Consider the following 13,065-nt stretch of genomic DNA (forward strand, 5'->3'; position numbering starts at 1 on the left):
GGGATTTCTAGCGAGACACTGAAGTCCTCTGGGTGCAAGAGAGATGATCTGAGTCAGTTTGAGCCTATCTAACAGTTTGCTGTTACTGTTGAAGGAAATGTCCCTAATCTAGTTTTCAGCCGCTTCCATGACCTGATTTTGCTCGACAACATGGGTGAACACCAGGGCTGTTCCAAAGGAGAGTGATCTCATAGCTGGGTGAAGAGAGGAGGCAGAAGYCCTTGTCAGTGGTTGCGAGCTTTTCATTTCTGCTTGGTTGGTTCATCTGACTGCTCCTRAGGTCCTTTTCTTTGCCAGCTTTTGGGTTGGTGTGGCTCTGTGTGTATGTTTGCAAGATCAGGACCTTGGAGACCACTCAGATTCGAGAGCAAATCGAGCTTCAGCATTTCTGTTTGTGTTATTAAGCAACCTCTGTAATTGTCTTCCTATTTCTGATCTTTGTGCAATGACTAGGATGAAAATTGCCACTCAGTAACTGCATGACAGCAACATTTTTGCATTTCAGATGCTCAAGATTTGCATTCTAGTCAAGGAACAAAAACAACAGAAAAGTGTGTTGTAGTATCAGAGTAATGAAACACTTCCTTGCTTATATTCACACCTGGGATTATAAATAAATAATAAAGAAGGTTAGTTTATTCAAAAGTTTCTTCTTTCCTGGGAGGAAAGAGGTTTGTTTCAAGCTTGTAGCTTGTTTTCTTAATGTGYGTTGGGAAGGAGGAATGATTTCTGTAAGTTCAACTGGCTTCAGAGTTCTCCCTGTGATTCCTTTATCTTGTTTCTCTCTCTCGCTCTCTGTTCTGCAGAGCAGGAAAAGTTGTGGTTCTTGCAATTTTCCCTGTCTTGCACTGAGGCCTGCTCTGTCCTTTGTTTCAATTCTTAATGCTGTTCGTTTATTCTCGGACCCTCCGCCCCTACTTAGCTATGCCCAGAACATTTTAGAGAAGTGGCTGGTGACAAGTGCCTGTTACTGCGTTCTCAGCACCAGTGATGAACTAAGGGAATYGCTTACTGTATTGCCTTTGGCTCAAGCGGTAACAGGGGATAGCTGGGATGTAGTTTGCAGGACTCTGCYTCATTGATAGCGCTTCTCTGCTGGTGTGAATTTGGCTTTGATGCTGATTTCATGTTTATATCAGCAAATCCTTTCACTTCAGTTCTACCGTATTGGTATTTAAAAATAGGTCAGTATTGYCATTGGCTTAATATCGGACTGTTTATCCCATTTTCCTTTTCTCTGGGACGTGATTATGTGTATTTGAAAGTTTGTTGTAACAACCTTTTATTGTAGCAATATGCCTTCTCCTTAAGGAGTCATGTAATGACGTTTGCTTTYGTTTTATCTTTAAGCATTTGATTCACATAATCAGTAGGAGTTCTGGGAAAATTCTGCCTGTATAAATAGCAGGTTTAAAATGCCGGATGTCTAGAGAGACCAGAAAAATGAACCTACTCTTTAAGCTGGAGTTCTGGTATTTCTTTTCTGTTAGATRCAAACCATATATAAGATATTTTCAGTACTCAACAGATAAATAACTCAGTGTTCTGGGATCAAGTGCTCAACTCTGATGTTTGCGACCTGTGGGAATATAGCAGCGTGTGGCTAATTAGGACAGCTTAGACAAGCATGGTCAGGTGGGTGAGTGCTGCTGAATGAAGACTCCAGGTGCTTGTTTTCAGCTTTTGTGTTGTCCTTACAGTGACATTATTGCATTTGAGAAGGCCTACTGCGAATACAGGTTGAATCGCATTGAGAACGCCCTCAAGACCATTCAGAGTGCCAGCCAGCAGACAGACAAACTGAAAGAACTTTATGGACAAGTGGTAATTACAAGCATCTCTTCCCAGTGGCGTTTCATGTGCTGGATGTCCTGTCCACGCTCTAATGTGGGGCAAGTATGGGGACAGGATTTCCTTCTCTGTCCTGAAGGTTAGGAGGTGTACAGTACCTGCTGCTGAAGGAACAGGAACTAAACCAAAGCAGTATATTCATGACTTCCTTTCCCTTTCCAGGTCTGGCCTGGTATAGTTTTAGAAATCAAAGAGATGGGGGATGGAAGAAGGCTGATTGGATTTTTTTTTTTTTTTTTGGTGTGGTTCAGCCCTCTGCTTGCATAAGATACCTGTTCATGGAAGGTCTGTGGGACTTGGCATCTTGGGTTTTAGAGATGAATTAGAAAAGAAGCTGTTGTTCACCTCTGGATTCTCTTTGGTTGATCAAAATAGTTTCTTTGAAGAACTGACTGTCCTTTCAGTAGCATGGAAGGCTGTTCATTTAACTTGCCTCAGAGAGGTGATCTAATCAGGAAAAAGCCTGTCTGAGAACAAAATTGTGTAAGCTACTTTTTGTAAAAAAGAAGCTCTTTTAGGAGAAAAAAACGGTGTGGTCTGTGTCTGGGTATCTGCTACCATTGCTTGAGTCCTGGCAAAAATCATCCACAGAACTTGCCCTGAAGGCTGGATGTGAATATTAGTAATGCTGAGCCTAAACCATGTAATACTCTGTTACTGCCAGTCTGTGGGGAAGAAGGAGGATTTAATTGCTGGCGTACGCAGGGAAATACTGTTCTGAAGACTAATCCCTTTTTTTCTCAGTTGTACAGGTTGGARCGTTACGATGATTGTCTAGCTGCTTACCGGGATCTCATCCGCAACTCCCAAGATGAATATGAGGAAGAGAGAAAAACCAACCTTTCTGCTGTTGTGGCAGCCCAGAGCACGTGGGAGAGAGTGGTGCCAGTAAGCGTGTGCTCGAATGTGTGTGAGAAAAACAGGAGAAAAAAGTATCTGGTGTCCTAGATCTTTATCAGGAGAGAAATGTTTTCCTGTCTTTGAATGTACTGAAGATCGCCTCGCGGTTTCCCCTGTATTGATGAATGAATGCGCTAACTGGTCTGTGGACTACTGAATTACACTTGGTCTTTGGTTCCAAGGAGATCCGTCTTAGTAGATGTCTCAGCAAAGCATGAAGTGGTGACTAGAACTTTTCTCCTTCTCATTGTGCTCTTGCTCTGGGTTACACAAACTGCCCGGGTCACCCAACTATGCTGAAGAATATTTCTGTTAAAGAGCRGTGCAGATTTTAGTGCTCTCATCTTTCAGAGATCTTTGTCCTGAGTTGTGCGTGACCTGCTCAGTTTTCTATTCTATTCTGTGCTGCGGATCCTCTTCTGCTCTCCAGAGTAGCAGTTCTTACCTGTCCTCCTCCAGCCTAGGCAATCCCCGAGTTCAGGCTGGAGTTCAGTTGCTACCTTGCTGGTTGCCTCTGGCTTTGTTGTGCGATGTAATGGAACGTCCTTTACGCTGTGACTGACTTGGCAGATGCATTGCCCTTTTAAAAATGCCTCTTGAGTGCAGGTTTCCGTAGCAAATCCTACTCTGCAAAGAACAGCTTTAGTATTTGGGAAGACTGCAGCTTGTGTCTGTTGCCTGTCAAATCTGTATAGATCAGTTGGTGTTTATGCTGTGTTACATTTGTTTCCCATGCTAGGAAGATTTGGGCCTTCGAGAAGCTACCTACGAGCTGTGTTATAACAGTGCATGTACGTTGATTGGACAAGGAAAATTGAATGAAGCAATGAAAAAACTACAGAAAGCAGAAGGTAAAGATATAGTGAGGTTGGAAGGAAGTTCTGTGTGTATTGGTAGTTTTGTTCTCTATATACACACTTAGAGAATGAGATTCTGACTCAGTTTAAAAATTGACCCGAAATGGAATTTGCTGTAGATTTTCAGATGCTTCCTGCCAGGTTTAGTGTGTTTGTAGAAACATTTATTTGCAAATCTTTTCTGGAGCCACAGTGTATGTAGCATCTCCCGGCATTCTCCCAGCCTCCTGATTGGGATTGAATTCCTTTGAGCAGTTTTTTTTGAAGTGGGGAGCAGATATGAATAATCTTTTCACATAAGCCTAAAATGTTTAATCTATTCCCAATCCTAGTTTTGTTATTCAGTATATATTAAAAATACTTCACTGTCTGAGTAATGACTAAAATTAGTACAAGAAATAGATGAGCTTTTTTTGTAAGCTGGATATTTTCCTGTAGAGTGAAAGAGGTATTTTGTGTGTGTGTGTGTGTGTGTGTGTTTGTGGGTGGGGGGGAATAAGGGAGCCAGGGGGAGAGGATGAATTTCATTATGATTTATTTACTTTTGCATATGAATAGCTCAATTCTGTCCTGATTTTGGTGATAGCATACATACATCCAACTAATTTCTTGAGCGTGTGTAATTTCTGGGCTTAATGAACCTCTGCTCTGTACTAGTAATCCTTTGGAGAACAAAACAAATRATGAGAAAGTTAAGAAATGAGTGGTATCTGTGCTGAAGACACAGATTTGGAATTGCTGCCCCTGAAAGARGGTGCAATCTAAATATTCTGGGCTTGCTGCACTTACTAACCACAGTGGTTACTAGTCACAGCTGAGCGGTACCTGTGTAAAAGATCTGGAACTAGGTTTAACAAAAATTATTCAGGAGAGAAAACCAGTGCACAGCTATGCTTACTGTCAGTCTCTGGGACAGACAGTGTCTCCTGTGTATTTGATGTTTCTTCTGCATGTATCTTTTTGGCTGGTAATCTAATGTGCCCTTGTGATGCTGCAGAAGTCTCAGGTTTAGTATCTGCAAGGGATGCATGTGATTGGTATATGCTCCCAATGTGCTTCTAGTCTGTGTCTTCTCTAAAGTTTTCTAAATCAAGTTCTTCATTTTTTCCCCCCTAGAGCTGTGCCGCCAGTCGCTCTCGGAAGACTCGGTAAGTTCCTGACATTCTGAAAGGTGTTTGCTTTTCAAATAAGTGTGTGGTCAGAAAACATACCGTAAATGGGCAGTCAGTAGCCAGCGCTGCTGCGCCGTACTGCCCAGCAAGGCTTGCGCTGCTGCTGATACCAGCTTGTGAGGCTGCGCACCCGTCGTGCTTGTTGCGGAAGCGTAATGCTGCCAGCTCTTTGCTGCTGTGCCTTGCACAAGTGCCTSTGCCGGCGCGGGCAGGCTTGGTGCAGGATGGTCCACGCTGTGGATGAACCTGCTGGGTGGGCGGTGGGAAACTGAGGTGATTCGTACCCCCTGCTGTTGGTGTGCTTCGAGCACAGGAAGGTGCAGTGTACGGGTTGAGGGTGTCTTCTCACTCTCAGAATAGCAGGTAAAGARTTTTCCTCTGTCCTGGTTTAAGCCAGATAAGTTTGTATTTGTGCTATGGCTGCAACGTTCCCTTGTAGTAGCTGGTGGTCTTTGCTGCCAACAGAGTTTATAAACATTTGGGAGCAAAATGCTGAAGCCAGGGGAAAAGAGGTGAGATTGCCCTTTTATTTTCCTGCCTTAATTTTCCTTCAGGAYGTAACTGAGGAAGATATTGAGGCTGAACTGGCCATTATTCATGGACAGATGGCTTATATCATGCAACTGCAGGGTCGTACAGAGGATGCTCTACAGCTCTACAATCAAATAATCAAGTTAAAGTAGGGGCTTTTCTAAAACAAGAACTCATTCTTCCAGCTGTAAAGAGACTGCTGTTTTATAACAATATCCTTTCTTCTTTTTCTAATCCACAGGCCAACAGACGTAGGACTGCTTGCTGTCATTGCAAATAACATCATCACAATTAACAAGGTATAGAATTACCTGGCCGCTTTCAATRTGGGTCTTCCTGGGCATTGCTTAGACTGTTTCTGTGGTCATGTGAGGGGAAAGGGGATAATTTGGAAAGACTTTTTCCTAAAGCAGAAGTGAAATCACAGGCCTTTTCTTGTTCAAGCATTGTTGTGAAATTGATGATGTGCAATTCCCACAGGACCAAAATGTCTTCGACTCAAAGAAAAAGGTGAAGCTGACCAATGCAGAAGGCGTTGAGCATAAACTCTCCAAGAAACAGCTCCAGGCAATTGAATTCAACAAAGCTTTGCTGGCTATGTACACTAACCAGGTAGGGGAAACTGATCTGCAGGAGCTGGCTACAAATTTAGCAAGAATTTGACTAGGTGGAAGAGGAATGTGGAGTTCTTAGATGCATCTGAACGGTCACCAAGACATCTTGTTTAGTCCTGTGTGCCCCGTTCAGGCGAGTCGTCGCTAGCAGCTCTTCCTGGGTGTAGCTCATGCGTCAACCCTATTCCTGTTCTCCTTAGGAAGGTCACTGCATTAGATGCTCGCAGAGGTTGAGCAAAGYGTGTTCTCTCTTCCTACCCCTCAGGCAGATCAGTGCCGCAAGCTGTCAGCAAGCCTGCAGTTGCAGAGCCCTGAGCATTTGCTCCCTGTGCTGATCCAGGCAGCCCAACTGTGTCGTGAGAAGCAGCATGCAAAGGCGATAGCGCTTCTGCAGGTAGGTGAGACAAACTGCTCTTTTCACCTGTCTCCCTTTAAACTGGTGCTGCCTGCCTTCTTGCTTGCTGTTTCACTTAGTTTCGTTTAAATTTCTGGGATTACCCGACCGTGCTTATTTTRGTTTAGTTTAATGTTGCTAGACAGCTTTTACACTAACTGAACTATACTGCTTTAAAAGGGAATTAGTTCCCTCAAACCTTTGATTTTTGTACTTAGGAGATTGTAGCAAGCCTCTTCCAGGATAAGCAGTCCACTTCCAAGCAGTTTGCAACAGCTTCATTTTGGAGGGAGTGGTGGCCTGGTACTAAAATCTGAGGGCACAGTGGGCCACTGGTATGGTTTAGGGCCCTCTTCTGCTACTTGCTGAAACCTGCTGGTGCTGGAAAACTTCCTTTAGCTCTTGCCAGCTTGCAGTGATTCGGCTCAGCGGAGCAGCTGCCTGGTGCCCACACATGTTGAATTGTTCTTTCCTCTGACTCTCAGGACTTTGCGGACCAGCACCCTGCCAACGCAGCTGAGATCAAGCTGACRATGGCCCAGCTAAAAATTGCTCAAGGTATCCAGCGTCCTCCTGTTGCTAGGAAGTGTCTGCACACAATAATGATACAAAGGAGAAGAAAASCTAGACTGTCAGTGTTGTGCCAGGGGTGCAGAGCAGAGATACCTGCAGTCAGGCATTCTGTATATAAGGCTCTGGCAGGGTAGAGCTCATGTCTTAGTGTATGGATGTCTGGGGTCCACAGATCCCTGGAAGAGCCTCCCACAATCTTTGTGAATGATAGGGCTGAATCTATCTTGGGAACAGAGCGGGTTTCCCTGATAGTACCTCTCCTGCATAGATTCAGGTAGCATGGAGTTGTTCCCAAAAGTGAAGAAACTGCTTGTAAAAGGTTGTTCCTGAACCCTTGTGGGAGGTGGCGAGGGCAGGAAGGGGGTCTGGAGATCAAAGTGTGGGAGGTGTGGAGGTCTGTGTGTTGTTCCTGGAAGTGGGAGACATATTTTGAAGAAAAAGGGATCGTTAYGTCCCTGTTGCCTACCTGCACCTGCAATTAGGGGAAATTCACAGGCTGGTGTCTTGCCCTGCCCATCAGACAGGGTGAAGTGTTACCATGCTGCTCAGAGCACGCGCTTCCCTCCTTCTCTCTCCTAGGCAGTGTCACCAAAGCCTGCATCATTCTGAGGAGCATAGAAGAACTGCAGCACAAGCCTGGTATGGTAAGCAAAACTCAGTCTGAACCGCGTGAGGCTTTGTCTCATAGAACAGCTTTGTATTGGTTGCTCCTTGCTGCTCCTTTCCTTTGGTTTTCCCTTGAACTGAATGTTTGCAGGGAATCTGAGCCCATCTTCCTTGTCTTGGGCAAAGCTGGGGATATAATTTGCATCAGATGGCCTGACTTGGCTGTAAAAGTACTTYATCTGTCAGCAGAGATGCTCTTGACCTGCTTTTCCACTTTCTTATCACCCTCCGATTTGCATGTTGCCTGGATTTGCTCGTGTAACATCGCTGAAGCAGCTGCTTACATTGTACGAGCCGTTGGGAAGTTTTTGAAGCTGCTTTGGGGCAACAGGCATTAGGGAGAAGATCCCACATGTCCCATTGCCACAGCATGACCCCCATCTGCATGCGTGTGTGTATCTGGTATCGAGAAAAGCCTGAGGACCTTGAAAACACTCAAGTGTACAGCATTAGCCTCTTGAGTGGAAGCTGTAGGTCTGTTGCACTTGCATGTGCAAGTGGTTGAAGTAATTTATGGAGGCAGTCAGCGATATCAGTTGCTTGCCCTGGATCATCTCTGCCTGTGACTTGGATATAGAGGAGATAAATTSTGTCTGCATCGCATCTCTTTAGCACTGATTTCTTTCTTTCAGCTTCTTTGGGGAGGAAATGGGAAAGGAAATGCTTGTCAAGTGACAAGCAGAGAAAGTGCCAGGCAAGGAAGTCTTTTCTGTGATTGCTGCCTTAAGGTTGTACAGTAGGAGAAAGATTAGCAGGGACATTTTTGCGGGAGAGACCTATCAGGAAAGTCTTGCCTGGCTGTTCTGCCTGTCACCACAGCTGGTTTTAGGAACACAGAGCAAGAAGCTCACACTGACTCCGTTTTTAGGAAATTCCTTAAATAACTGCTGACTCCCTGGCTACAGGTGACTCGCTTGAGGGTCTGCTAAAAGCTGCTCTTGAATGTTTGCAGGTGTCTGCATTGGTGACAATGTACAGTCATGAAGAAGACATTGACAGTGCAATTGAAGTCTTCACACAGGCTATCCAGTGGTATCAGCAGTTCCAGGCAAGTCAAATCAGAGGATGCAGTGTGCAAGGTTTTACCTAGTTTTTCTAGCTTTTCCAAGCTCAGCTTTTCCTGCTGATGCTTAGTCCCAGTCCTGCTGGTTCCTGTCACACCAAGGGAGTGAGGATAACGGGTGCTCAAATGTAGCAGTCAGGCCTTCTGCCTGATTGCAGAGCTCTGCAGAGCAGTGAGCAGTCTTGTGTCCCAGGTAGCCCTGCCTCGCATCCTGCAGTGCAAAGGTGGCCCTGCTTTCTGCATGACAGGGCACTGGGCTCCGGGCCTTGKGGTATTAGAGCCAGCTAGAGCTGTGGTCCATGCTGTGAAAGCGAGGAACTAATCACGGCTGTTATGTCTTCCAGCCAGAGTCTCCCGTGCATTTGTCGCTGATAAGGGAAGCCGCCAACTTTAAACTGAAGCATGGCAGGAAGAAGGAAGCAATCAGTGACTTGGAAGAGCTCTGGAAGTGAGTTGAGAAGTTACTGAAAAGAGCCTGGAGACCTCTGTGCATGCTGTCTCGTGCCAGGTGGTGTCTCACATAGCTGGGTGACTGGCAGCYCTCCAGTTTTTCATTTTATTGTCTGATCGATGGGATTTTTGAGGGGGGACTGTTAATTCCCTTTTGCTCTTGGGACCTGAGAGATTTTCCTCCTTGACTGCCTGCTTCATAATACTTTGGAGACCTCTCCATCCCTTTCCTCGTCCGTGTCGGTGGCATGTGGCGATGTGCTCCGGAGGAGACCGTAAACTGGCGTGTCTATCCCCACAGATAGCGGCTGTGCTGAGGCAGCCAGTATTGCAAACTGGTACCAGTCTTTGGGATGAATGTGTGCCTTGGTGACTTGATCTTTTCTTTTCTTACTCCAAAGGCAAAACCCAAAAGATGTGCATACTCTGGCACAGCTCATCTCTGCATACTCCCTCGTGGACCCTGAGAAAGCTAAAGTGTATCCTTTTGATAGTCATGTCTGGGGAAAGAAAGAGGTGTTTTGGCTCCCTGGTCTTCAAGCATCTGGTGAATTTTGGCCTATTCTCACCTGAAGAAAGGTGAGGAAGGTGTCCAGAACAGCTGTGTGTCCAGGCCAAGTCTTCTGGAGCTGCTTTGTTCACTAACTGAGGYTTGATTCCTGTGGGGATCCCAGGCCTGTTTTGTTCTTGGGCACCTTCTTTTTGAGGAGGGGCATCKTAAGACTGGGAAGAACCCAAATTGGAGATCTTCTGTCTTTTCTGTTGAAAACTTATACCTATGGTAGTAATGCAGGACTGTGCCCAACCAAATACAGCTAAGCTCTCATTGACCCAAAATATTGGGTTCTCATACAGCTTTTTTCTCCCTCAGCAGCCATCTCAAAGAAGGGAAAAATGAGGCAGGGGGAAATTAAGGAACTGATCCCAAAATGCGCAGTGGGCAGAGCTGGGAATAGCTGTCTGGTTCTGTATTGCTAACGGGCTGAGTTTGTTCAAGCTGGAGTTGCCCATCTGCATCTGTTCAGACCAAGCTGACTGTTCACCTTTTGTGCTTGCCCCTTGCTGCTGACTTGTCAGCTTTCCTGTTTTGCATCCCTGAACTCTCGCTTTGCAGACTTAGCAAACACTTGCCTTCCTCGGACACCATGTCACTGAAAGTAGATGTGGATGCGCTGGAAAACTCCCATGGAGCAACTTATATTCGGAAGAAAGCTGGGAAGCTCACTGGCGACAGCCAGCAGAAGGAGCAAGGGTAAAGAGTGCTGCTTTGATCATTTTTTYGGGTGGCAGAAGAACCTCACCTGGCCTGGTAGGGGTATCACTGTAGATAGCAGGCTGTGGCGTGGGAGCTCASTGACTCTGTGCGGGAGCTTCAGATAGCAGCAAACTTAAGTTCTGAGAGAGATGAGAATGATTCAGCTTCTTCCAGAGATAGTTTCTGGTTGACTTGTCACTGTGTCTGAGCTGTGTCACAGCTGCTGTTTCCCCTCTTCTTCCTTTTTTAGGCAAGGGGATGTGAAGAAGAAAAAGAAGAAAAAGAAGGGTGAGTAGTTTCCTAGCTATTGACAAGGCTCAGCTCCAGAGAGCTGACGGGATTATTTCGTCYGATAGCCAGCCCCGAGCACCCTGGCGCTTTCCTCAGGAGCTGGAGCTCTCTGCTGGGACTGGGTCTCTGTGAACCCCGTTGTTCATGACAGCTTCTTCTGATTGGGGCTTTTCTCCACAGAAGTGAGAACAGCTCCTGGCTTGGTGAGGGAATGTACTGTGACTTGCTGGGCTCTGCACATCTCCTGGCTGCTGATATCCCATGTGTATCCCTTGTTGATGCCTCTCTAGTGTGTTGACCCCAATCTCATCTCCTTGCACTGGCTGTTCTGCAGGAAAGCTGCCCAAAAACTATGACCCTAAGGTAACCCCTGACCCTGAGCGGTGGCTCCCAATGCGAGAGCGTTCATACTATCGTGGGCGGAAGAAGGGCAAGAAGAAGGACCAGGTTGGCAAGGGGACTCAGGGCTCAACGACAGCTGGCTCCTCTGAGCTGTGAGTACCCTTTGGAGGGCTCAGCGTGGGATGTAGATCTTGGGCAGCCAGGAGGGCTGGGTTTCCTGTGGTTCTGTTGCCCTACCAGCCCCGAGTAGCACAGGTGAAGCTCTGTATTGTCATTTGCACCTTTTGTTAACTTCGAAGATGAGATGAAGTATGTATGTCCACTTTCGACCTGTCTCCAGTCTTTTGGCTGCTGGAGAGCTGCTAGCTGTGATTGGGGGAAAAAATGATGCTCCCTTATAACATGACACTGATTTGGGCTGGAATCAGGGCTTGCTGCTGTGTATGAGGCCTCACAGCAAGATGGTGACTTGTCTGGGTCTGGGAGAAGAAAGAACTCTCTAGAATAATACAGAGAGTTCACAATGCTGACTGGTGCAGTTCCCCTTTATACAGCTTTCTTCCAAAATGTGAGCACGAAAAGCCTTTTTGGGAGACTGTTGGCTATTCAAAAGTGAGTCTTGCTTTTGATGTTGGGGACTTGTAATATTTAGCGAACGTCAGAGTTAGAAGCTGATTGCCTGCCCTTTGAGGCACATTTCCATCGACCCTTTTATATATGCTGGAGCTCATCTCAGATGWACAAGGTCTCTTGCCTGAATGCCCTCACATTCATGATGCCATCTAGAGCTCATGGGGCAGCAGCTGTTTTTTGCTGTCAGTTTCCGGCCCAGCTGTTGAAGTTGCCCATCTTGCYGATAGTTGTGAGCCTATGTGGTATCCTTTTCTCTCCTCTTTTCTGCAGGGATGCCAGTAGGACTGCCAGCAGCCCGCCTACCTCCCCTCGGCCTGGCAGYGCTGCTGCTGCTCTGTCAGCCACAAGTAACGTCATCCCTCCCAGGCACCAAAAGCCAGCTGGGGCCCCAGCCACCAAGAAGAAACAGCAGCAGAAGAAGAAGAAAGGGGGAAAAGGAGGGTGGTAAAAAAAGAAGGGAGTGTGGCCTGCCTCCCTCCCTCAATAGAAGATGCTGGTTGCAGAATAAAGGTCAAAAGCAAGTGGTGRCCAAAGGCTCCTGGCATCCAAAACTCGATCCTGTCTGGTGGCAGTCTTGGGGGAGATGGGCTGGTGTAGGTACCATGATCTGTCTGCTCACCAAGTTGCCTTCCTCACGCYTGCCCGCACTGTGGCTTGTCTCACTCCAGCTCTGCCTGCTCGGGGGGTGTAGATCAGAACAAGGGGGCGGGAGGAGTGGGTTTGAGATCTGCTATGTTCCCTCTGCACGAGCAAGTGGCCTGGGATGTTGGATGCAGGAGTATCTGAGGTGCTGTCAGAGGGGTGCCAGGCTGGGTGAAGGGTTCTGGTGATTTGGCTTCAGCTAATCTCAAATGAGCAGGGAGAGAGTGGCCTGGACTTCCAACAGATACAAACAACACCTTCAGGGAGAGTTATCAGATGTCATCCCAGAACATATAGGTTTCTCTGAAAGAATTGAAAGCCAAGGGCTGAAGAGGCTGGAAGCCTGTGAAATGTTACTGTGGATTAAAAAACAAAACAAGACAGAGTCCCCATGGAGACAATCTRTTAAGTAGAATACAGGCTTTGTTACCTTGTCTGTACAGCATGAGCGTCTGGAAGGGAGCCGATGTGTGTCGTGCTCTGTGAGTGGGAAGAAAAAAGCACAGAGGACAGAAAACAGCTTTAAAAATGGTTCGTAGAGCCTGCTGCTGCAGACTGATTGCTGCACAGGAAGGATTCCTCTGCATAACTGGTCTGGATGATGTGCCTCCTAGCCCGTGGCTAGGGGCTACAAGAGAGAAAGCCACGGCCTCCTGCCATTTAGCTTCTAGAAGGAGGGTGGTTGGGAGGGGGTAGACAGTGGGGGAGAACTGATTTATGTTCTCCAGGCAGCTTTTCTGGTCCAACCTGGCTGAAATGCTTTAAGCGGCTAGAAATGCTGATTGCGACGCTGCCAAAGCTGTGACCAGGCTACCTGAATGGTGCCCTGGC

At 46.7% G+C, this 13,065-nt stretch overlaps 1 protein-coding gene across 3 annotated transcripts; it reads left to right on the forward strand.

The window, feature by feature from the left end:
- The first annotated feature begins 1,638 nt into the window (after positions 1–1,638).
- Positions 1,639–12,148, forward strand: SRP72 (signal recognition particle 72). Of its 3 annotated transcripts, none has more exons than XM_085310793.1 (17): positions 1,639–1,824; positions 2,596–2,757; positions 3,491–3,602; positions 4,725–4,756; positions 5,335–5,459; positions 5,553–5,610; positions 5,792–5,923; positions 6,191–6,319; positions 6,805–6,877; positions 7,472–7,536; positions 8,511–8,610; positions 8,970–9,069; positions 9,473–9,550; positions 10,186–10,323; positions 10,577–10,614; positions 10,952–11,111; positions 11,863–12,148. In XM_085310793.1, the coding sequence occupies exons 1-17, from the start codon at positions 1,654–1,656 to the stop codon at positions 12,038–12,040; spliced, it is 1,851 nt and encodes a 616-aa protein (XP_085166919.1). In that variant the 5' UTR covers positions 1,639–1,653; the 3' UTR covers positions 12,041–12,148. The 3 variants fall into 3 exon arrangements, with proteins under 3 accessions (XP_085166919.1, XP_085166918.1, XP_085166920.1); XM_085310792.1 differs by having other exon boundaries at positions 2,596–2,739; positions 5,756–5,923; XM_085310794.1 differs by having other exon boundaries at positions 2,596–2,739.
- Positions 12,149–13,065: the final 917 nt, after the last annotated feature.

Source organism: Rhea americana, unplaced genomic scaffold (genome assembly GCF_003343005.1).
Source record: "Rhea americana isolate MKP2758 unplaced genomic scaffold, rheAme1 scaffold_326, whole genome shotgun sequence".
NCBI classification, from domain to species: Eukaryota; Metazoa; Chordata; class Aves; order Rheiformes; family Rheidae; genus Rhea; species Rhea americana.